Source organism: Vipera ursinii (assembly GCF_947247035.1).
Source record: "Vipera ursinii genome assembly, chromosome: Z".
Lineage (NCBI taxonomy): Eukaryota > Metazoa > Chordata > Lepidosauria > Squamata > Viperidae > Vipera > Vipera ursinii.
The window spans coordinates 76,953,222-76,977,668 of NC_139517.1; the positions used below are offsets into that span (position 1 = coordinate 76,953,222).

Consider the following 24,447-nt stretch of genomic DNA (forward strand, 5'->3'; position numbering starts at 1 on the left):
GTTTTTAACTTTTGTATGGTGGATTTTTTAATTCCCTGTAAACCGCCCTGAGTCCTCAGGGAAAGGGCGGTATATAAATGTAACTAACTAACTAACTAACTAAATAAATAAATAAATAATTTGCTTTTTGTCTTTTCCTACAGGAAGTTGTTGCTCACTGGATTGCTGAGTGCCGCATTGCCATTGAACAGGCAAGGCTGCTTATACTGAAAGCAGCCAATAAAATAGATGCCATGGGCAATAAAGCAGCCAGGAAAGAGGTAATTTTGTATAGGGCAGGGGTGTCAAACTTCTGGCCCGGGGGCCAGATGTGTCATGTAGAATCTGCACCCACCCCATTGCCAGCAATGGAAAAAAAGTGGCAATACGTCACGACACGTTGCAAGTTTGACACCCCTGGTATAGGGGATGGGGCAAGAAGGACAAACTATCAGGTATTGAATTAAACTAATGAAAATGTTTTTGCTGAGAATGAAAGAAAATGGTGGCTTTCGTCAACATTTGCATATATTTGAGAAACATAATAGACTACATTCTTAATTTGGTCTGTATGTGGTTTGTTAATTTAAATCAGGGGTGTCAAACTGCCGGCCCACGGGCCAGTTTCATCATACCGGTCACACCCACCCCATTGCCGGCAATGCAAAAAGAGTTGCAATATGTCATGACACATTGCGTGTTGTGGCATTAGACACCTGTGATTTAAATCAATGGCCTTAAATTTACAAATGATGTGAACTGATGTCAACAATTAATCAATTGATAATTGGATACATAGCTCATTATCTACCTCTCAACGTAGACTTTCAAGGAATTATACCTTTTATTGGTAAACTTGGTTAAATTCTATTATATTATTAAATCCATATTATAAATAGTGCCCAAAACTTTATGTACTTTGTGGCTAAATGAAGCGTAACTCTGTCTTGTTTGGACCATGTTTGATAAGATTATCCCATTTTTGTGGTTGTCCTCTACTATGCAATTATTTGTGTTGATTTAAGAAAGCAATGAACTAAGGGATCACAGGGTCATAAGTAGGGAGTTTTATTAACAAAAGTCTTAAGGTAGGATTGATGCCCATATTAACAATGCCCTGTTCCCATTTGTTATGTCCCACTCAGAATCTCTCAGGCTTAGAAACAGTTAAAAATCCAACTTTTTTACCTCCTTAGATTCAAAATTCAGCTTGCTACGAATGACTTTATTCCTATACTAATTTAACTCACTTCACAGATTGCTATGATCAAAGTGATGGTACCCCGAACAGTCCTTAAGGTGATAGATTGTGCTATTCAAGTTTGTGGTGCTGCTGGATTCTCAGACGACTTCCCATTGGCTCAAATGTAAGTGGAAAATACTAGCACCAACTCAGCCCTGCTAGAACTCTCCCAACAATCATATGTAATGGCTACTAAATTCTTAAATCTTCTGTTTTGGCAAATCAAGGCAGTGGCCAAGCATAATTGAAAATATTTTGATCTGAGGATAGTTTATTTAAATAAGTTTATCTTTATTGTGCTTTAAGCTAAATTAAATTTCAAATCACAACAGAAATGTTAATTTTAAGGCATGGTAACTGTATGTAGGCATGCATGTTACTATTTCTTAAGTTTTTAGTTCAAAAGATTTGTCATCCCACTCAGTCATTCGTTTGGGCCAAAAAGATGTGATTCTACATACACTGTCTTGTTAAAAGTTTAATTAACACTATTAAAACTATAGACTTAGCTAAATTTTGGCTGTTTTTGCCTATATTACGTAAAGCAGTCATTGAATATTCCAATATATAATTAGAAAGAGTACTAAAATAGCAGCTACCAAGCTCTGTTCTGTATTGTTGAATTGGCACAATCTTAAATGTTTTTACAGGTTTGCCTATATTCGGACTTTGCGTGTGGCAGATGGGCCTGATGAAGTTCATCTCTCAGCAATTGCAAAACTGGAACTGCTCGACCAAGCCAGGCAACTGAATGCACATCTGTAACAATTATTTTACTTTGTGATGGCAATGAGAAGTCATAACCTTCCTCCACACGTCATTTTTTTAAAAAATTAAGCACGATGCCTTAAAGAGAACATTCCAAAAACAAAAGCAAAACTTTGATTAAATTTTAGTAATTTGTCTTTATTTCTGCAGAAAATTTGACTCATTTAATTGCAAAACTAGAATAAGAGCACAAGTGTTGCCAAACCATCCCACAGACTTCATCAGCCCTGCTGTTTGCCGTTGGGGATAATGAAAATGAAAGTATACTATATTATACTTACATACTTACAACAACAACAACAACAACAACAATAATAATATAAACCTTTATTGTCAAAGTACAACATGTGTACATTGAGATTAGCTGAGCCTCCCCCCGTGCTCTCTCCCCCCAACACACAGTGACAACAAACCCTCCATCCTACCACACCATGTGAACCAACTACACCACACACCGGCCTCCCAAGTCAACTCTGCATAAGATTATGTCCCATTTAAAAGCCTAACAGCCCACGGATAAAAGCTATTTTTCAGCCTGTTGGTACGGCTGGCTATATTCCTATATCTCCTACCAGGGTGTGAGTCATCCCTGAGAATCTTCCTCACTCTTCCAAGGCAACGAGCCCTGGCGATGTCATCCAGTGGTGTCAGGGAACAGCCCACAATGTCTTGTGCTGTGCTCACTACCCTCTGTAATACTTTCCTATACTATGTAAGATTTCCATTCATTTTATCTCTGGTGAAGTTATTTCTTCTTTTTTTTAAGCTATGCTAAATCTAAATCTTTGGAAATGGGCAACAACAAATAAATTAACATATCCAACTTTTTTTGTAATCTGCTTTGAACAATAAAAATATTATTTTAATGACTGAGTCGAGTGATTTTAAATTTATCGAATAAATAATTCAGTGAACCAAGAACACTCCTGAGCAAAAAATCTTTTAGTTCTAGAAAGTGTGGGTATCTTGATGGCAACAACAACTATTTAACTCAGGTACTCTTGAACAAATGTGACAGTGAAGAAGATCACGGCTAATTTATCTATTTAAATTAAATAGCATAGTAGTAGCATTTTGCATTTATAGCAGGTTGTTTAAAAAAAATTCTGGAGTTTTCTTATTTTGTACTCCATTTTCTTCTAGCTGATTTGACCCTCCCTAGTCTGCTGGTTAATGAACAATTATAACTTGTAATTATATACTTATTATAATGTTTTCAGAAATCATTCAAATAAAAGTTATTTTCTTGGGTTGTCTGATTTTCTCCATTAGAGAAAACATATGTAGGTATTTTGAGCCGTTTTTTGATTAAAGGTTTTAGCAGTTAAATACCAGTTATTGTATTTCTTAAGATAACGTGCAATAAGTAATTCCAATCCTTTTTACGGAGACTGAAAAAAAGAAAAAAGTGGCAAATTTATAGCAGCCTTTATAAAATGGAAATCACAGCAAAACTGACACTTTATCTTTCTAATTTCACATTGCAACCCATGGCCTTCTTTGTTGTCAGTTTTACAAAAGGATTACCTGGCACTTCTACAAATAGCAGAAACAGTGCTGACCATCTGCTAGCATATATAACTGTGTAGTGGAGAAAAATTCTGATTAATTTTCCCCCTACAATTCCCATTCTGTATGTTTTGTAGAAATATCTGTTTTTGTCTTTTATCTATTGCTGACAGTTCTTGTGATGTCTAGCTAGAATTCTGAAAATAATTGAATAATTCAGTGGGTTAAGACGCTGAGCTTGTCAATCAGAAGGTCGGCAGTTTGGCGGATTGAATCCCGAGTGCCGTGTAACAGAGTGAGCGCCTGTTACTCGTCCCAGCTTCTGCCAACCTAGCAGTTCGAAAGCACGTAAAAATGCAAGTAGAAAAATAGGGACCACTGTGGTGGGAAGGTAACAGCGTTCCGTGCACCTCTGGCGTCCAGTCATGCTGGCCACATGACCACGGAGATGTCCTCGGACAAGCGTCCTCTTTGGCTTTGAAACAGAGATGAGCACTGGCCCTAGAGTCGGAAACGACTCGCACGCATGTGCGGGGGAACCTTTACCTTTACCTCATGCCACTAGAGCCTGTATTAACATAAAAACACGCCATTTTATTTATAAAAGTCTCTTGATTTTCTTTTTAGTTTACCAAGAAATGAAATAGTAATACAAGCTTGTTTCAACAAGGCTTTCAGTTCCCTTTATTCTTTTAAATTTTATGTACATATGAATGATTTGTATAATGTACATTCAATATAGAAAGTTTTATATACTGAATAATGTATAGAACATATCACAATTACACAATGCTTTTATATACCATGTAATTTTTAAATATCATTTTGCTGTATTTTAGTTTTTTGATTTGGTAAAGCCAGTTAACACACAAGGATCTTATTTATGCTAGTGATTGGGGATGTAGACAAACAACACCAAGCCAGTCAAGTTCTCAGAGGATGATCGAGTCCAACTTGAAGCATTGAAGAAAGAAACTTCTAGTGCAATTGGGGAGGATCAAATGATTTAGCCAATTCTTTGAGACTGCAGTTCAACTTCAGTCATGCTAGTTCATATAATACAAAATACTAGGAAAATTGTTTTGATTCACAGTCTTGTAAACAAAAATATAAAGAAATAAATGTGCTTATGTACAGCAAGAAAAAAAATCTTGTGTACTCTTTTAGGCTGATCCACAAAGTACTCTTTTATGTTACAATGCAGTAGAATTGTAAATTTTCTAAAAAAAAATATATTCATAGAAAAAGGAATAACACTGTTTTGAAACTGGGAAAGGCAGGCAAAATTTGTTCTAAAGGTTTAAGCCAATAAATCTTCGCCTTTGAGTCCCTTGTATAGGCCATTCATATCCTTCAGCCAATATCTCCAGCTTCGTGATCTACAGGAGGTGGAACATTGGGCATAACAGATGAAGGCCTCCCTGCAGTAAGATAGCCAGCAACTCCAGGACCTATTCCATAAGGGGGAAAAAAATCACAATGTTGAGTATGTTGTTAGGTCAGTTCAGACCAGACTAAGATTACTTGTTTTATCTGTAGCATGAGAGTTTTTGTTTTTCAAATCCCTTTAGCTACATTAATAATAAGCAGTCTGCTCTCAGAGTTCAGATTTCCATTCTTCCCCTATGTATCTTCGAGCATTATTTAGATCAGGGGTGTCAAACTCAATTTCATTGAGGGCCACATCAGCATTGTGGTTGCCTTTGGGGGGGCTGGGGGGGCGTGGCCTACTGGGTGGGCGTGGCCAGAGTGCATATGGCCTACTGGGTGGGCATGGCCAGCTCTACATCGTTCGCATCAAGGGTGCCTATGGGGGCCTGGGCAGGAGTGGGATAGATCTGGGGGTCTCTGGCAGAAGGAGGGTCTCTGGGCCAGGGCCAAGGCAGCGGGGGCCGTTCCCTCATTGTTTGCAGGATGGCTTCGCGGGCCACATGAAACCACTTCGCGGGCCGGATCTGGCCCCCGGGCCTTGTGTTTGACATGTCTGATTTAGATAATGCTTTGACATAACTGAAAATAGGTTTTTACACATATATAAATATAAAAATTCTTTTTTAGAGAGCTGTAAGTTGGAACCCTGAAATCAATGACCCCAAAAGCATGGCAGCATCTACAGCCTTTTGCACCAATTTAAAACAGCCCTATGTTTGCTACAATGGTACATCATGCATCTTGTAAGCATATAATCTGTGGGATGGCGCAGAGGCTACATGCACTGAGCAAAATGGTATCTACCTGCTTTAGTGAGTGCAAGAGAGAAGTTTAGCAAGCTGCCTGCCAAAGGAGATCTAAAGCCCACTTCTGAGATGAAGGGGACTGCTACCAGATAGAAGGGAAGGAGAGGAGATACCTGAGGGAGAAAGAAACCAGAAGCAAGGGAAGTACAGACGGCAAAGCACTTTGAAGCAAAAAGTGAAGCATAAACTTCATCACATTTTGAGAACGCTTTGTTGTCTGATGCTTGAAACATAATCCTGTAATCCTTTGAGGAATTAAAGCTAGATTCGAAAGGAAGTCACCTTTTCATTTATTTCTTAGACCCTTCCAAGTATTTGTTATTGCTTTCACAATCATCTGTTCAAATGTGAACCGTCAAAAGAAATAATGAATGGGAACATTACTTTAGCCTGCATTGTACTATGTAGCAATTTCATTAACAACATGAAAACCAACTAGTCAATTAAGCGATCTTTCAAGGACAGACAAACAATATAATGAATAAAACAAGGAAGGACAGTCAACAAGCCCTTACTGGAAATGTACACAACAAACCTGTGAGGTATCCTGCTGTCTGAGTTTCAGATATGAACAAGTCATGTTTCTGATCTTTGAAGGCACTCCATATAGAAGATTGAGACAGGATTTCATTCACCTACAAAAGTGAGGAAAAGAGAACAATTTATTATATTTGCTGTATAGGTAAGATAATTGGAGAGGGCTCATTTACCCTTACGGAAATTAGCTTAGTGTCATTTTTGGTTTTACCACATCCTCAATTTTTATAACTCCACCACTCAGAATAACTTCTATTTTCAAAATAAAAGTTACAATGAATCTTCTTATTCCGTGTGCTCTAAAATGAATTTAAGACATGCTTGGGATTTTACCTGTTCTCCATAAAGTAAACTACGAGTCATTGATTTCAGTGCTTTAACAATTTGAGCTTTTGTAGCTGAAGGGCTTTCCAGATTCTCAAGGCCAACACCTTCAAGCAATTTTAAGAGATAGGGTACTAAATCAGCTTTCAAGGCCTGCAAGACAACATGAGCATATTCTTAAATTCAGACTAAGACATTTTGATTAAGAATTCTGTGAGCCTTCCTACTGCATTTAGCTAAAGTTAAAAATATTTCAATAGCAAAGTAAAATAAATTGAGTTCAAATATGGAATCATAGAATACATGAGCTGGAAGAAATTTTAAAGATGATGTGTAATCCTGTGTAGGAATCCTTTCTTAACAGGGGTTATCTAAGTTGTTTGAGGGATACAACATTGTTTTAGGCCAGGGGTAGAGAACTATGCCCCTTTTAAGACTCGTGGACTTCAGCTCCCAGAATTCCTCAGCCAGTGTGGCTGGCTCAGGAATTCTAGGAGTTGAAGTCCACAAGTCATAAAGGTCCATAGTTCCCCAGCTCTGTTTTAGGTAAACAGCTTAATGCTCTGCCAATATTGTCTCTTAATATTTGGTTTGAATTCTCTATTTTTAATTTCATCTCTCTGGTTCCTCTCCTGTATTCAGAGAATAGGCCTCTCCTTTCCTACATATGACAATACTCTTATGTTTTCGTAGACAGCTAGCATATCTCCAATCATTCTCTGTTGCAAGCTATGGATCTTCACTGTCTTTAACTATTCATCAGAGAGCTTGATTTTCAGGCTTAGCGTCATAATGAAATTCCTCTCTGAACCTATTTCAGCTTTTCTATCTCTCTTACCATACTTTCATTACTTATATATCTGCCAATTTTGACTGAAATGTAAATGCTGGGGAATCTGGCATTTCTTGAGGGTTCACCATATTCATATGTGATGGTAGCAACATAATCATAGACAAAAATTCCACAAAAAATAATCTTCATAAAGTAACATTGTTGACAATAGTGTCAGATAATCCAAGGAATTCTGATCAGCAGAGTCAAGGAGAAAAGTCTTCTCTGTTTTAAGTCCCTGCTTACCTCCAGAAGTTAGATCCCCCTCCACCCTTAAAACCTGGCTCTATCTGTGCCTCCAAGGAAGTGTGCTATGCTAGAGATGGTTGATTGAATGAAAGACAAACATCCAGCCCCATACTATCCATACTCTTGGTTTTAATCTATTTGTTTAATTGTTAACCTTAGTTTTAATGCTTTTAATATCTTTGTCTATGATTTTATATTATTGTAAGTCACCCAGAGTCACTTGGGATAGTGAGACAGGGACATAAAGTAAATATAAATAAATAGGTAAAAATGCACAACTATAATCATAAATCAAAGTGCCATTTTATCAGAAAATTACAAAATTTGCTTACTTGGACTACTAGATCATTTTGTTCCTTTTGAAACATTCGATTAAGTGCTTCACAGGCTATGCCAACTGTGTCTGAACGTTTCTTCATTCCATTCATCATAGGGCCAATGGTCTCTAACATTGCCATTGAACGAACACAAAGCTATAAAAACAAAAGTTTGCCAAATATTAGTATCTTGCAACTACAATCTTAGGAGCTTTGTTCTATATTCCTTTTCAGCCTGTTCATGAAGAAAGCTTGCTTGCACTCTACTAACTGGAATAAGTAGAGAAGATGAACAGAGAAAACCAGGCAAGTGGAATTAAAAAAGTATCAGCCTAAAATCGTTACTTTCCCACAAACTGTCTAAGTCCAACTCCTTGAATTCCACTGACCATTATTTACTGCCAATTTAGCACTGAACATTAGTTGACTAGATTAATGTCGAGCAGAAAGAATCAGAATCAAATGTTACATTGCAATTAAGATGATTTATTGTTCAAGCCTATATACAAGAATTTAGTCAATTAATATTGGACATAACATAACAACTGTGGGCTGATAATTCATTTAATTCTGTTCCTTGGCTCTGTCTGTTCATCTACAATAAGAGGATGACTGTTGGTACTACAATCAATGAACAGATGCAGTAAAAGGACATGAGTAGTGATATTTAAAGACCTGCCTTCAAAAAAAATGGCCATATTGATACCCTCACATGTGTGGCATCTCAATGTGTTCGCACTATTTATTTTGTATCCAGCCAGGTTAGTATGCCCAATAACTGTCTCAGCACAAAGATGGATTACCTAATTTATATATGAGAGACACACAATAACTCAAAAGAGATAACTGTAGGGAAAGAGTGACCCTCTTGTAGAAGGCCAACTGACAAACATACACCTTTTATTGTGACTTAAGGCTGCATACCTCATTATCAGATAGTATGTGTATGACTCGCACAGCACTTTTAGGAATAGCATTATTCTTATGATTCATAGCTTGGAGAATCTTTGGAAGATGTCCCAATGGAGGGACCTGGTCTGCTAGCTGAGGCTGAGCATTAAAGAGGCATACCGTTGCTGTTGTTATTGTTTCCAAAGTTTCCCCCTATTTCAAAACACAAAGGAAGTAAATTATACATTGGCACACCTACCAGATTAAACTTTAATCATGTTAATCAGATAGAAAAATATGATTGAATGGCACTCACAAGTTACATAAATGGAATTTTAAAACCGTATTCACAACATAGCTTCCCTTATTGATAAAAGTATACCTCCAGGTAGTTTTCATGGTTTGGAACTTACCTTGGAGAAAATCCAAGCTGCATGAATAGTTTTTACTGTACGTATACAAGTTGTTATGAATAATGAATCAATCATGCACACATTCCATGATGTACTGCTGCTAATTTATTTTGGACGTTTGAAAAACTATTTTCACAGGCTTCACTGATTTCAATCTACATTAATGTCTTTTATCATTTTCAACTGTTAAGTCAGTATAAAATATTCTATTATCGGAAGAATAAATAAAGCTGACAGATTTGTTCAAAAGTAAAATTTCATTTAATTCTTATGTAAGTCTACTTCAGCAAATGCTGCTATCAACAGAAATACTCAATTTTAAAATAGTGAGTATAAGCGGGTATAAAAATTCAAATTTATTTCTTTTCCCACGACTGAGGAGGATTCTATTACCATTTTCAAAAATTCAAATTAACAATTACACAAGGCCGAAGTCAAACTTGGAAACTAAACTTACATGGGGATTATTCTTCTCCAGTAGTTCAGTGAATTTTTCTAACAGGGCAATGAGAAATTCTCTAGGTTTCCGTAGGACCCAGGCCGGCTGGGCAATAAAGATTCTTAGGAAGACACCCCCTACAGAAAGTTCACCCTCTGCTTCACCATACACTACAGCAAAGTCCTCAGGCAACTAAATCAACCCAAAAAAGGAGAAAAAAGGTTAATCTGCTTCTCTGACGTAAAGGTTCCAGCTATTTTTTATTTATTACTTATGGGCAAAAGGAAGAAAGTTAGAATATCTAACATAAAGACTTATTCATAACTCAAACCAAGCAAACCTACTAAATTACTTTACAAATCTTGTCACTGAACAGGAAGTCTATAATGGACAGTTTGGGCCTAGCCTGGATAGCAGAAGGTCGGCAGTTTGGCGGGTCGAATCCCGAGTGCCACGTAGCAGAATGAGTGCCTGTTACTTGTCCCAGCTTCTGCCAACCTAGCAGTTCGAAAGCACGAAAAATGCAAGTAGAAAAATAGGGACCACTGCAGTGGGAAGGTAACAGCGTTCCGTGCGCCTTTGGTGTCTAGTCATGCCGGCCACATGACCACGGAGACATCCTCGGACAAGCGCTGGCTCTTCGGCTTTGAAACGAAGATGAGCACCGGCCCCTAGAGTCAGAAACGACTAGCACGCATGTTGCAGGGGAATCTTTACCTTTACCTTATCTGCTAAAATGCTGTTCTGAGGCACACCAATCTAAAATATACTGTTTCCACTTCCCCAGTATTGCCCTGCAGATAACCACAGTAGCTAGAAATAAGAGTTGCACACTGATGTATTTTGAGAGTACCAGCTTTAGGAAATATGGTCCATATAGTCCCAACATGACAATCAAAGCAGGAAATGAAAGAAAATTTGCACAGAATGAAAATGGACAGACACAAGCAACAACATAAAACAAAATGTAAATATTTTAATTACATCTGTGTTATGATATTTTTTTTACCTTCCAGTTGATATCAGGGTTGTCCCTCTGAAGTTTAAAGTGCCTTTAAAAAGAAGAAAAAAATATTATTTTTTCTGAAAACAGTCAGGCTAGCAACATACAACCTTTAGCTGAGTTATTTCTAAGAGGCTTGATGAACTTATAAAGACCAATTTTTTTAAAAAAAAAACCCAGACATTAAATATTTTAAATCTACAAGAAGAAATTGTTTTCAAAGTAGCATATTTGTTGGGAAGAAATGTAGAAACAGAAATAACACAGACAGTGGAAAACATTGAGATAAAATGTGGTTTCCCAGCTGTAAACTGGCCGGAAAGAAATATAGAATCAGAAATAATAGAGCTGATTCCATACACCTTTTGGAAGCTTAACACTCTTTGGGTGGACGTGGTTGTTTTTTTTTTTAAAGGGCTTTAAAGGAGAGTGGGAAATGGACCTAATACATCTAACTGAGGAATGATTTTATCTGGTTTTCTTGAGGAAGATAAAAGATTGGCTTTGGACACTGGACTTACTGTATTCAATCAGCAATTGGTAAGAGATGATATAAGAAACAAATGTGGATATTTGATCTGAGACAGATTGAGGTTATTATTTGGGACAATGTGGCATTGAAGCTTTTTTAAAATGTCTTGTTTTTTTTATTCTTTTCTCCTTTTTAAATATTTTGGTGCATTGTATTTTAATCTTTTTTTGAATAAACTAAAAAGTTTCCAAACAAAGAAAGAAAAATTTGGAGGGACATTCAGTTCTTGAGAATGTCACTGTTGTGCCGTATTTTCTTCACTTGATGATGATTAATACTGTGTTCCGTTGCGACTTCCGGTGGCGACGCGACGCCGAAGACAGCCGTTTTCGGGCTGACCGCTCCGCAGCTGTGTTTTTCCATCGTAAACAGCGCCGATCAGCTGTTTAGATGGATTTGAAGCCCCCTCCTCGGGAGAAGAGGAGGGGGTGAGGCCCCAGGTAGGGGTTGAGCTCTCTGGGGCCGCCTGAGCTGAGAGCTTGGGCGGCTGAAGGATGAGCCCCCCCGAAGCCTGGGTTGCTCCGAGCTGCGCAGCGCCTCTGCTCTGGGATTATTGGAGCAGAGCCAGGCGTTAGCAACCACCCCTGCCAAAAGGAAATACTTTTGATTATCAAGAAGCGGGCAGAGCGGTACAGGAGGTCAAGGTGAAGTGGACTCTTTATTTTTACTCTCTAGCTCAATGGATTTTATAGCTTCAAAGTGAAAATGAGTAATAAGTGAAAGTGGGGGAAGATGGCGGCTAAAACTTCTAAAGCTCTCCGGAATGCGGGGTCTTCCCTGGTGCAAGAGACCTCATTACTATGTTCCGTTGCATATCCAATGCTTTGGGGAAAAATTTGTACCGTTCTCCTAACTGATACCTTCCAACAATGAGGTTCCTTTATTATTTCATAAACTTTTTGTATGGCTTTTGCTGTAAGAGGCAGCTGAGTAAATATCTGAAAAATCCTACTAGAATAGCTGAACATTATATGGGTTTGATCAGAGTCACTTTAATTTATTTATTTTATTATTTAAACTTAAACTTAAATTGATGGCAGGTGTATACTGACTATGTAATATCAGAATTGATTAAGGTGTGTACATTTATGCAACCACGTTATTGTATTTGATTGTTATTTTCTCCCCTAAAAGAGAATTGTTTATCAATTTAATTGTACAACTTATATGTTACATTAAATGCTGAAAAAAATCTGAGGTGATTTATCTTGGTCAAAAACCAGATGATTTTTTTTTACATCTCAAAAACCTGAATGAGTGGACTTTTTATATCTACTGTTTGCATGATATTAGATCTTAGTCTGCATTTCTAGAAGATTCTAAAACTGAATCCAATCCTGCTAAACTGTATAAAAAATCTAACTAGAAAGTAAAGAAATTATTTTTACTGTGACGTACTCTAGCATCATTTCCCGAACAGTCGTAGATACTTTCTCTCTGGAGTTGTCATTCCATATTAACTCTGGGTTTTCATGTGTTCCTTCAAAAATGTGAACAGCTGCTTCAGGACTATCTCTCATAGCATCCATGAAGACACCAGGTAGAAATTTCATCAAGATAATTCTAACCTAAGGGGGGGGGAACACACACACACAGAGTTTACACATTTGTCATAGCTATTAGTGTTTCAGTTAATCGAACAAGTGGACTGTATCAGTGGAATGAAGCAAAATAAGGTTTTTTTTAAATAAATTACTATAAGTGATGCCTTCCTCATAGTGCAATTGGAAGACAAGCTCATGTGCCTGCTATTTATTTCTGGCCATCCAATTCAATTATTTCAAGTCCTACAAGAGTCCAACATTTATGATAAGTTTATTTCAAGTCAAATCCAAAACATTATGTATATACTATATGGTATGCATGTCTTCAGTTGCTTTTAAAACATCTGAGAAACATCTGCTGATGATGCTATACTTACCTTTGGACCAACCAGCTTGTCTGTTGTCATTTTAGCAAAAAGCTCTGCTGTCTGAGATCGAACTTGTGGATGTGTTGAATTACAGAACATATCAAGTAAGTAGATTAATGCACCTAAAAAAGTACAGAACTGCTAATATTTCTAATTACAGGAAGTTTGGAGCTATTAATTTTGAATTCAACAAAAAACTTGTAATAATTCCACAGCAAACAATGTGTCATACCTTTTAGCATAGCTTCTTTAACTATTTTGGTACTAGATGTCAAAGCATACAGAGTTTCAAGAACTAGCTGCCGACCTGCCAAAATTAACAAATTTGTGAAACCTTATAGTTAGCTATTTGACATAGACTAAAAGAATAACAAACGGGTTTGCAGGATTTCCTGTTTGTTTTTTTGTTATACATAAGGCATTTCACAGGTGGACATCAATCTCAGATTTTAGTTCAAGAATATACTGTTCTATTGCAACTGGAATAATTAACTTTTGTTATATCTGTTCTGCAATCTTACCAATTCAACTGAATTATTTCTGTATCTAATGTGAATGTACTTAAAGAAGACATTATAGCTGGGACTATCCAAAATTCAGCAGCTGCTTTTCTGTCAAAAGTATAACAGTAGTAATTAATCTAGCAAAAATATCCCTTATGCCTTCTTCTTAATTATCTAATTATCAGTATTTTATGAGACTTTCCAGCAGGCAGTAATACTTAGCCAACCTTGGCTAATCTCAGAAAGATAAGTACAGTCTACACCTGATTATTATCTAGATGGATGGCCAAACTCTAGATTGAAAAATAGGAGAAAAAAACCCAACCATCCTGATTGAAGGTAATAGCAAAGAGCTTTCATACTGTTGCCAAGAATATGTTTGACTTGAGTACTATTTGACTTGTGAGACTAGGTTAGCATATAGTCAGCTACAGTATGATGTAACACTTACTATTAAATCTTCCAAGAGTTAGCCTTAAAAGAAATATATACGGTATGCCTTTCTAAATTGAGTTTGTATCATTCTTAGGTAAAATAGCAGGCTAAGGTCACTATATACTCCTGAAGACAAGAAATATTTGGTTTTTAAATTTTTTTGTATCTAAAAATTCCTCTTTTTGTACTATTTAGCTAAAGAGCAAACAAGAGAGAACCTCAATAAATTAAAACGTGATCCACATACTTGAAGGTAATGAATGCAGGAGAGCTAGTAAGTTGGAAAGAACCATTGCTTCTGCAATGTTATTTACACAATCTTGGTTACTTGTTACTATGTTCACCACCTTTTAAAGAAAACAAAACTAGATTAGCAAGATTTAACCTAATTTGGATGAATCTAGAACAAATATGGAATGTATGCTGAAAAATATATTCTGAATTTTAAAGATGAATTTTTATGGCAAGAAAAATGGTTCTTCTTCAACCGTAAGAAATCTCCAAATGAATTTACATTTTTGTTTCAATTTGCTTGCTTCCTGTCTTGTAGCCTATTCCAATTAATCAAAAATTAATAATAATTTCAATTTAGTATTACATTATTATTACAAATAGTCCTTGATTAACAAGTTTGTTTAGTGACTGTTTGAAGTGATAATGGCACTGACTTATGACTATTTTTCACACAACTATTGCAGCATCCCCAAGATCATGTGATCAAAATTCACAACTGATTTATATTTATGACAACTGCAGTGTTACAGGGACATGTGATCACCTTTTGCGACCTTCTGACAAGCAACTCAATGGGGAAGTCAGATTAACTTAACAACTGCAATGATTCATTTAACATCTGTGTCAAGAAAGGTCATAAAATGGGGCAAAACTGATTTAACAAATGTCTTGCTTAGCAAATTTTGGGCTTAATTATGGTCATAAGTCGAGAACTACCTGTGTTTCTTAAATTTATTTACCGCCTATTTCATCATGGGGCTACTCTAGATGGCTTATAACAATAAAATGAAAGAAATGAAGAGAATGTAGACAAAAGAGAAATAAAATAGAAAAAATAAAATAAACAATGAAAAAGGAAAAAAGCAGAATACTTCAATAGCCAAATATCATCATTAAAGAGAAATTAAGTCTTAATTAACATAGGAGGAAGAAAATAATAAAATTTTGCTGATGCTGAGGCTGACCTGACTATTCTGTTCTACTGACTCATTAAGCCCTCAAAAGTGGTCTTTGAAATAATAAAAAGTATGACCTGTAAAAGAAAAAAGCAGCTCAAACCTAAAGTAGCCAATGTACAAACATTTGAAAGATATAATTTTTTTTATTAGTATCTAGCATTCCATCACCAAGCTACAAAACTAGAACTCAGAACTGGGGATGTGCAGAACTGAACATTCCAGGGAGCTTCAAAACATTCCATTTCTCTTCCAGACCTTGTTGATCTGGCTGTTCTGGGAATGGCTGGCACTTTCCCAGAAGTTAGTATTCTGAACGGTAAGCACTGATGGTATTTGGCCTTGAACCAGGTCTATTTTGTCCAGAAAACCACTTACTATTTTCATAATCAGAATCAATACCGGTTTCACACAAAGCATAACCTTGGTTCATTAATGTCACCACTTTCCAATCTATTGCTCTAACACAAAAGTTGTACTCCATTATACTGGAGGCACTGAGTTGATGAAGGGTAAACAACAAAATATAATCAAGACTCAGTAACATTTAAAAAATGGTAACAGTAACAATTGCTCTACCTCCAAAGCCAGCTGTTGCACTTGACCAGCTCCATGGACACGTAGAAGGGAAAACAATAGCTTAAAGTGACCTATGCATACACATTCTGAACCTACAGAAATAATAAAAAAGTACTTTTAATGAACCGTTTTTAAAGACTATTAAAATTGGACATTTATTGTAATTAATTTATAAGATGTATAACTGAGTTTGCATCTAAATTCCCAGATTGTTTTTAAAGAGTATGTATGTATATATGCATGTGTATGTACACACACACACACACACACACACACCCTGTTAAAAAATGCCTCATGCCTCATTTACCTGGGTTGTGCTTTATCACGTTTCTCAGAGCTTCCAGAGCCATTTCAACTCTCCTGAGTCGCTCTCCATGTTGGTTAGACTCAACTTTCCCTGTCTGAGTTATGGCCATTAACGTATGAAGATACTGGGCTTGTGACCCTATATAATCCAAAAGGCTGGCAGCAAATGCTTTTGGAAGCTTCAGGATAATAAAAGAATCAAGAAATTTCAGTAGGTAAATAAAAAGAAAACATATTTTTAAAACTTTACACAGAGTTAAGGCATAAACAAGCATTTTTATGATAGACTACCATCCTTTCTCAACTTTATTAGACAACCAAATGGTTTTTATAAATAAATTAATCAAAATGGTATTCAGCAAACATTTGGAAGCAGTAATCCCATATATCATGCTAGTTATGGCTGACAGGAATTAAATGTCAAAATTACTAGGTTACCTTTGCTTGTTCTGAAATATGTGATTCTTATAAATATTTATCAACATCTCTATTTTAAACCTAAAGTAAAAAACGAATCTTACCTCTAACTGGAATGTGGGAACTTCATTATAAACTCTAACAAAAATCTCTCCTACAATAAGTTCTTTTGCATGATCACTGAAGACAAATTCAGATCCATAGCTTTTATCACATTCACCCTTTAGAAATAAAAATATTATATCAGAATTTGTATTCAATAAACTATACTCTTAAAATGATTTACTGGTTGCTATAATGAGAAATCGTAAATGAAAATTGATTTTAAAGCAGCACAACCTCTATTATAAATATATCTGAAATTATGAAAATGATACAGTCCTTGACTTATGACCAATTATTTAATGACTGGTGTCTTGGAATGGGTGCTTTATTGCCTAAAAAGCACTTATGGACATCATGAAATGTTCAACACCCTCCCCCCCTCCTCCCCAGTATTTTGAGTGCTTGGCAACCAGTTCACATTTATGACTGTTTGCAGCATCCTGAAAACCGGTTTTATTGATATTTGGCAAAAAGCATCCATTCAGAGAATGGGTATGTATTTATGACTGCGTTATTTGCTTAACAATCATGCGATTCAGACTTATGGTCACATTATTTACTTAATGAACGTCATAAAAACAGTTGTAAAATTGGGTCCAGTGAGTGGTTGCCTTGATTTAGGACTTCCAGTCCCAATTGTGGTTGTAAGCTGAGGACTCCCTGCAGTTGATTTCATAATCTTATTTTAGTTTACTTCTTAAGAGGCTAGCACTGTAGACAGATGAAAATAGGGGAGATGTCCATCTGTATTACTCTTGAATGTAGATATTGGAAGACAAATAAAAATACCAACATTTAAACTATACAATAAGTGCAGTGAAACTTCAATTTAATAGATCAATTAGTAGAAAATGAATCTATTCCCAAATTAGTTAATTAAATAATAAATTATGCCATTTACTGCATTTGTGCAATGAATCACTGATTGGCATTTATGCCATGCATGTAATAATGTCATTGTGCAAATCATGAAAATTGCTGTATATGATGTCAAATTAACATAGATTTAAATGCTTCTTCCAAGTTATTTTGGATGGAACCTTTTTATTATTTCAAGATGCTTGGACAGACCACCGATCTGCCGCATTCAAAATTCATTTGTCTATTAAATGAAAGGGTCTGTGTATGTCATAAAAATATTGACAAAAAACATATGATCATATTCAACAAATTCATATATAAATGTTTTGTTGAGCAAAAACATTGAAAAACTCAAGATGTTTTTCACATTAAAGCAATTAATATACATTACAGCCTAGTACCTCTGAAAATAATTTACTCATTCTGGAAAAAGCAGCAACCATAACCTGCAAATGCACCTTACAGTACATAACTTAAGCCCCCAACATGCGATCCTAACAATTTTGAAAAAGTGCCTCACTGTTTTAATCATGCTTTCCTGCTGAGATTCCAAGAATTCAAGGAGTTCAACTCTTGTCCGATTATTCCAGATCAGGTAAGGGCTCTCTGTGTTGCTGTTGAGCATTTTCAGAATCTATATAAAAATATTTAATTAAAAAAACATATCCCAAGATAAGAAAATTGATACTATCAACCACAGTATCCTTCTGCATGGAGGTCACAGTGCTTCTATATATATTCTATGTATATGCCTGCTTTTTAGGGCTTTCGCCCCCCCCCCCAAGCGGCATTATTACAAAGTCAGCTTATTGCCCCCAACAATCTGGGTCCTCATTTTACCTACCTCGGAAGGATGGAAGGCTGAGTCCACCTTGAGCCTGGTGGGATGCGAACCTGCACTAATTGCAGGCAGCTGGTGTTACTTAAGGAGGCATTAGCCTACTGCTCCACCAAGGCAAGTCAGAAGCTTCAAACGATTCAAAGTCTGGCAACTTGTATATTAACCAGCATTTACTGATGGGAGCACATAACATTAGCATATAGACTCTTCACTGATTGTCAACAGTGTAATTCAAAGTTCTGGTGCTAATTTACAAAGCCCTATATGGCTTGGAGCCAACCTGTCTGCAGAGCTCCATTCTCCCATTGGAACTGGCTGGCCAATTTGATACAGTTGAGAGAAGCCATTAGTAGTTCCCAATTTTAGGGAGGTGAGGAAGGCTGTGGAGGCACTATTTTTCAAGAGCAAACCCAGTTCTTGGAGTGGCCTCCCAGTGGACATTAGGTCAGCTGCCATTCTCACTGCTTTCTGAAAACACCTCAAAGTTTTTCCAGGAGGCATTTAGGCTGTGATACTTTCTTGCCTAGGTATTACGGATTGGTTGTTTAAATAATTTGTATTCTATCTTTATTTAACTGGATTGCGCATGTTTAATGATGCATTTGTGAAATGCCAGAAATCCTTTAGAATTAATAATATGTAAAAATATTAATAACTTTTTCCTCTTCTCACAATAGCTGTCTTTTGATAAGCCTAATACAGTATTAAACACATTTTGAAGATTACTGTTAGTTTTGGGTCTAAGGTATTGGATGCTGATAGTTGGACCTCTCAACTACAGAACTTATTGGATAACTTTAGGTCAACTGTTTTTCCCCCAGTTTAACTATTTAACATGTTATTCTTTTCAGGAATAAAATAGAGGAGACTCCATTTAAGTTGCCTTCAACATTCAAACAATGTCAAAAAATGGAAAAAGAAAACTTGTACTGTCTTGCCATAGAGGTCGACTTCAAATTCAATAATTCAAATGACTATTGTGAATGTATGGTTTCCACTAGGAGCACTCGAGCCATGTGACAGCAATGTAACCATAATGTGGTACAATCTGCAGTACATTCATTTACCACATATAGCACCCAGGACTATTTCAAATAAGTTTCATGTGGCTGACGGAAGCTATGATGAAACCTTTAGAATGAACAATTCTCTATTAGGACCTGACCAGAAAGAACATGCGACAAATTAAAATAGCAGAGTGAGACAAATCCCTACATTTTTCTTGAGTAATAACAGAAGCTAATATACTGAAAACTACAAGGTTTATTTTCTAATACTGTTATAATTGAATATTTTTATATCCTGTCACTATTAAAACTAACACATTATATATTTTAGCAACATGGTACAGTATCTTCGTTAAACAAAAACAAAAGCACTATGTCACACTTTTCATGTACCTCAGCAGGACTGACCACAGCAAGTTTCCTTGTAATGTAAGGGGTCAGCAGGACTCCAAGACTTTTTCTGATTGCTGGATTCTCAGGTGTAGTTTGCTCTTCAGAAAGGTATCCACCAAGCCGACTCAAAGCAAGGAGGCTGAGTTTGGCAAGAGTATTAGCTACTTCCTATTAACAAAAAATACAAATAAATCCAACACTTGTTATCTATTCTAACATCATCTTCTCTCTTTACAGAAAGAATAGAGATGCAAAAGAAACAAAGCTTGAATCTTATCAGTTCTGGCAATTGTCATTTACTCTATGTCTACTCTCACTATTCAGGAGAATCTTCCTAAATGAATAAATGAAAGCTTTTCTGAAGTAACAATGGAAAGAAATAGGAATTGGAATGCCCCTTTCTGCAAACTTTCCATGACTCTTTGGTAAAGATCTACAAAGAAAAAATATGATATTGATAAGGAGGAACAGCTCCGAATTACAACCAAGAAGCTTCACATTTCATCCAACCTTCAAGCTGAAGAAGCAGCTAGGTTGCACGTGAAACCATTCTCTCTCCTCCCCTGCCCCCACCGCAGAAATTGCCAATGCTGCCATCACCAGTCCACAGGACCAAAAAGGTTGGGGACCCCTGGTTCTATTTTGATGAAAAGAAGGTGCTATGATGGAAGTCTTCCAATATATAAGGGGCTTCCCAAAGAAGAGGGAGTCAAGCTATTCTCCAAAGCACCTGAAGGCAAGAGAAGAAGCAAAGGATGGAAACTATATGAGCCTTGGTGGAGCAGCGGGCTAATGCCTCCTTAAAGTAACACTAGCTGCCTGCAATTAGTGCAGGTTCGAGTCCCACCAGGCTCAAGGTTGACTCAGCCTTCCATCCTTCCGAGGTAGGTAAAATGAGGACCCAGATTGTTGGGGGCAATTAAGCTGACTTTGTAATAATGCCGCTTGGGGTGTGTGTGAAAGCCCTAATAAGCAGGCATATACATAGAATGAAGGCTACTGCTAAGCTTGTAAGCTGCCCTGAGTCTTCGGAGAAGGGCGGGATATAAATGTAATAAAAATAAATAAATAAATAAATAAAATGATAATTTACATTTTTCAGGACTATCCTTTTTTAATATGCTTGTGCAAAACCCCAGGTTTCTAAATAATTGTATTTTGTGACTGTCATTTGAATCTTGAATTCCTGAATCCTTTCTAAATCTTCCAGGAAATATAATTACTGTAGGTTACAAGTAGTCCTCACTTAATCCTAATTGGGAGTGATAACTCCATTGCTAAGTGAAATGTCATATAACCACTTTGTTTAGGAATGGCAATTCTGGTAACCCAAGTGAATCCCTTGTGGTCATTAGATAATGATTTACCCAGATCCAAGCCATTTTTGCAAGAAGATAAGGGACTATTCTCCATTCAATTCTCCTTATCAACCTATCTCTCCATCTGTTTTTTTCGGCTGCCCACCTACCCACCACTACCAGTTGCTCCAACTGCCCAAACTGCCCTACATCCCATACCTGCTAGCATCTTCTTTCATGTCACCTTCTTTTGCACCAAGGTGAACAGGACCCTCATTTGTGTGCCAACCAAGGCCTCCTTTTGTAAGAACTTGCCTATACTGGCATGAAAGGATACTCCTTTTGCATGCCATCTGGGTCTTTCTTTTGGGTGCACACACATTGACCCATAGCAATCACTTGCTGGCCTGTGGGGTGTTTCTCATGTGCACGGCTAGGATAGTGAGCCCAGTGGAGGGAAGGCAAAGTCAAGATTGAAGATCATCCGGAAATGGGTGGGGGCAGTGATCCTAAATGCAGATGAGCCCGATTTTGCTTATGTTACCATGGAGGAGCTTCAGTGGTTGAAACTTTAAAGAATGGGTGTAAGTCTCTTCATTTAGTGCTGTCGTAATTCCAAACAGTTGCTGAATGAATGTAATTAAGTGAGGATTACCTCTATTGTCAGAGACTGGTATGGTGGCTAGCACTTTTATTAAAACTAGTGCTTGCTGATGAAATAAGCCACGTTTGTGATTAAATCTGAAAATGCTGTACCTCACAGGCTACTGGACTGCAAACTCTCTATCTTATTAGGATCAATGTAGGACCCATGGTGACGGAACAGTTTTTCTAAGCACAGATTAAAAAGTTGATGAAAGCTCTAAATTAATGTAGATTTCCTTTCAGGAGGAGGAGGGAAAAATCTTGCCTGAATTGGATATGTCTCTCTTGAAGCAGAAGAAATTTTCAAAATTTATTACTATACTCTGAGCCAACAGAAGAACACTGAGTACTAGGATATTCATTCATTCATTCATTCATTCATTCATTCGGAATTCTTCTTCAATTGTTTATGTAAAAACCACAATACACACTGAAGGGTTTATTTAAAGGCATATTAAACAATCCTGAGTAAGGATTTAAAATTAATCTGTACATTCCTAAGAGCATGCTAGAAATATTTTTCAGTTAATTTAAAATGTAGCATTTCATTATTTTAAAAATTAGCAGTCTATTAGCAATGCAATGATTACCTGCTGATTAGAGTCTTCACTCTTTTCAATGCCACTCTCTTCCAGTGTATAATCATAGTTAAAGAGGTAGCCTAATAAATACCACAGAACGCCAGCTTGGAACAGATGTGTCTGTAGCCAATAATCCACAGCAAATGAGCTGACACATTCTACTCCGATTGAAGCCACACGTGGAATGTTCTAAGCAGGAATAAACATATTTGTTTTGGGATTTTAGGGACAGTGTTGAAATTCAGTAGGAATTAATCAGGAGATCTACTAATGTAAAATGCCATAGTTCGTTCCACATTTCTGCGTCCCCCCATGAAGTATACTTCTTACAGTATAACTGCTTATATTATAGCAGTGACGGCGAACCTTTTAGAGACCGAGTGCCCAAACCCCGCCCCCACCCTGCCTGCTCCGCCCCCGCCTGCCCCACCCGCCTGCAGGGCCACACACCGCCTCCATGGCCTGCCGCAGATCACCCAGGCAGCCCTGCAGCACCATGGCAGCCATGCCTTCCGCCCACACCCCACAGCATCATCTGCATGCTATGGGGCCCGACAGCGGAGTCTTGGCCCTGCTACCCGGCTATCTCCTTGGTTGCGCTGCTCCGTGCGGGCTGCACCCGGGGGACACTCCCCTCCAGGGGGGCTGCTGGTAAGGATTGGGCCGCGGGGGGAGGCAGGGCTGGGGCAATGGCTCACATGCCCACAGAGAGGGCTCCGAGTGCCGCCTCTGGCAGGTGTGCCATAGTTTTGTCACCACTGTATTACAGCATACTATAACATATTATGTAATAGTATAATTAAAGTGCAATAAGATAAACAAATGGTCTACTGATGCCAGAAGCTTACTATGTTCAACAAAATTAGTTTAGCAGGCTAAGACAAAAATGTCTTCTTCACATGCTAAGAAATATGAATCTCTTTTGAATGAGATTCTCTCATAAAAATACATAGCATCCATATCCATATAGGAACTATTCTGACAGAGTTGGAGAAAGGCATTAACACAGCTGCCAAACAAGAGTTTACCTTGCCATAAAACAGCACTCTGCAGAGGTCTTTAATAATATTGGGCATTTCAGTAATTTTCTCTCTGCAATCTTCAAACTGAGCAGCCACGCTGTAGCATTTACTAATATGTCCACACACCTATGAATAGGGGAAAAAAATCATGAGCCTGATGGGCACTGTAAGGTCCATTAACTTTTCATTTCTGTCACAGTAAATGGGACTAAATTTGGATCCAACCAGTGTTTTTCCAATGAGAACAAATATATAGGTAGTTCTAGACTTACAATCATTCATTTACAGTGGCACTGAAAAAGTAATTTATGATTGTTTTTCACACATGACCATTGCAGCATCCTGATGTTCACATGATCAAAATTCAGATGTTTGGTAACTGGTTCATATTTACGACTGTTGCCATATCCTGGATCATGTGATCAGATTTTGTGACCTTCTGACAAGCAAAGTCAATGAAGAAACCATATTTACTTAACAATCATGCTACTAACTTAACATTTAATAACTCTAATAGGAACAGTTGTAAAATAAGCAAAATTCACTTAACAACTGTTTCATTTAGCAACATAAATTTTGGGCTCAATTGTGGTTGTAAGTCGAGGACCAACTGTACATTATTTATATATTTTTATATTATTAAGTTTCCTACATCTTGGTTTTTAATTTGAGGCTTAAAGGAGTTGACTAGTCACTTTTTGTTTTAATTTTCTCTATTCTTGCTCATTTTAAGTAGAAATGGAGATAAGTGATTCTTTTTCAATAATTATTTTCATATCTAAAAGTCTCTTTTTTCTTAGAGCCCTAGGTCATATAGAAGGAACATTTGGAATAAGACAGTCACAACTCTGATTTTCTATAGAATGGTTTCCCAGTGCAGAGGCTGGAAAAGAGCTAACATAATTCTCATCTTCAAAAAAGGGGAAGCAAATGGATCCAGGAAACAAAAGACCAATCAGCCTAACATCAATACTAGAGAAGATCCTGGGAAAGCAACAAATCTGCCAACACTTAGAGGCAAGCCAAGTTGCCAAAGCCAACATGGATTTGTCAGACAAATGTTTGACAAAGTGACCAGC

General features: G+C 37.1%; 2 protein-coding genes across 6 annotated transcripts in view; one reads left to right on the forward strand and one right to left on the reverse strand.

Annotated features, from left to right (window-relative positions):
* ACAD11 (acyl-CoA dehydrogenase family member 11) overlaps positions 1 to 2,131 on the forward strand; it is a 38,799-nt gene extending 36,668 nt beyond the window's left edge. The window contains exons 18-20 of the mRNA XM_083378669.1: positions 144 to 260; positions 1,237 to 1,346; positions 1,873 to 2,131. Coding sequence (XP_083234795.1) covers positions 144 to 260; positions 1,237 to 1,346; positions 1,873 to 1,987 — 342 coding nt within the window. The 3' untranslated portion in view covers positions 1,988 to 2,131. The remainder of the gene's footprint in view (positions 1 to 143; positions 261 to 1,236; positions 1,347 to 1,872) is intronic.
* Positions 2,132 to 4,038: 1,907 nt separating this feature from the next.
* The window catches only part of DNAJC13 (DnaJ heat shock protein family (Hsp40) member C13), an 83,864-nt gene continuing 63,455 nt past the window's right edge, over positions 4,039 to 24,447 (reverse strand). For 4 of the 5 annotated variants that reach the window (XM_083379382.1, XM_083379380.1, XM_083379381.1 and 1 more), the window contains 18 exons: positions 23,375 to 23,494; positions 22,356 to 22,535; positions 19,823 to 19,990; positions 18,102 to 18,215; positions 16,720 to 16,836; positions 16,200 to 16,377; positions 15,893 to 15,984; positions 14,371 to 14,470; positions 13,418 to 13,492; positions 13,195 to 13,307; positions 12,672 to 12,841; positions 10,748 to 10,790; positions 9,757 to 9,930; positions 8,920 to 9,099; positions 8,011 to 8,151; positions 6,607 to 6,750; positions 6,272 to 6,371; positions 4,039 to 4,950 (listed from right to left, as the gene is read on the reverse strand). In XM_083379382.1, the coding sequence (XP_083235508.1) occupies positions 4,853 to 4,950; positions 6,272 to 6,371; positions 6,607 to 6,750; positions 8,011 to 8,151; positions 8,920 to 9,099; positions 9,757 to 9,930; positions 10,748 to 10,790; positions 12,672 to 12,841; positions 13,195 to 13,307; positions 13,418 to 13,492; positions 14,371 to 14,470; positions 15,893 to 15,984; positions 16,200 to 16,377; positions 16,720 to 16,836; positions 18,102 to 18,215; positions 19,823 to 19,990; positions 22,356 to 22,535; positions 23,375 to 23,494 (2,307 nt within the window). In that variant the 3' untranslated portion in view covers positions 4,039 to 4,852. Of the gene's footprint in view, positions 4,951 to 5,734; positions 5,850 to 6,271; positions 6,372 to 6,606; positions 6,751 to 8,010; positions 8,152 to 8,919; positions 9,100 to 9,756; positions 9,931 to 10,747; positions 10,791 to 12,671; positions 12,842 to 13,194; positions 13,308 to 13,417; positions 13,493 to 14,370; positions 14,471 to 15,892; positions 15,985 to 16,199; positions 16,378 to 16,719; positions 16,837 to 18,101; positions 18,216 to 19,822; positions 19,991 to 22,355; positions 22,536 to 23,374; positions 23,495 to 24,447 lie in introns of all 5 variants that reach the window. The other variant, XR_014494368.1, reaches the window with a different exon arrangement.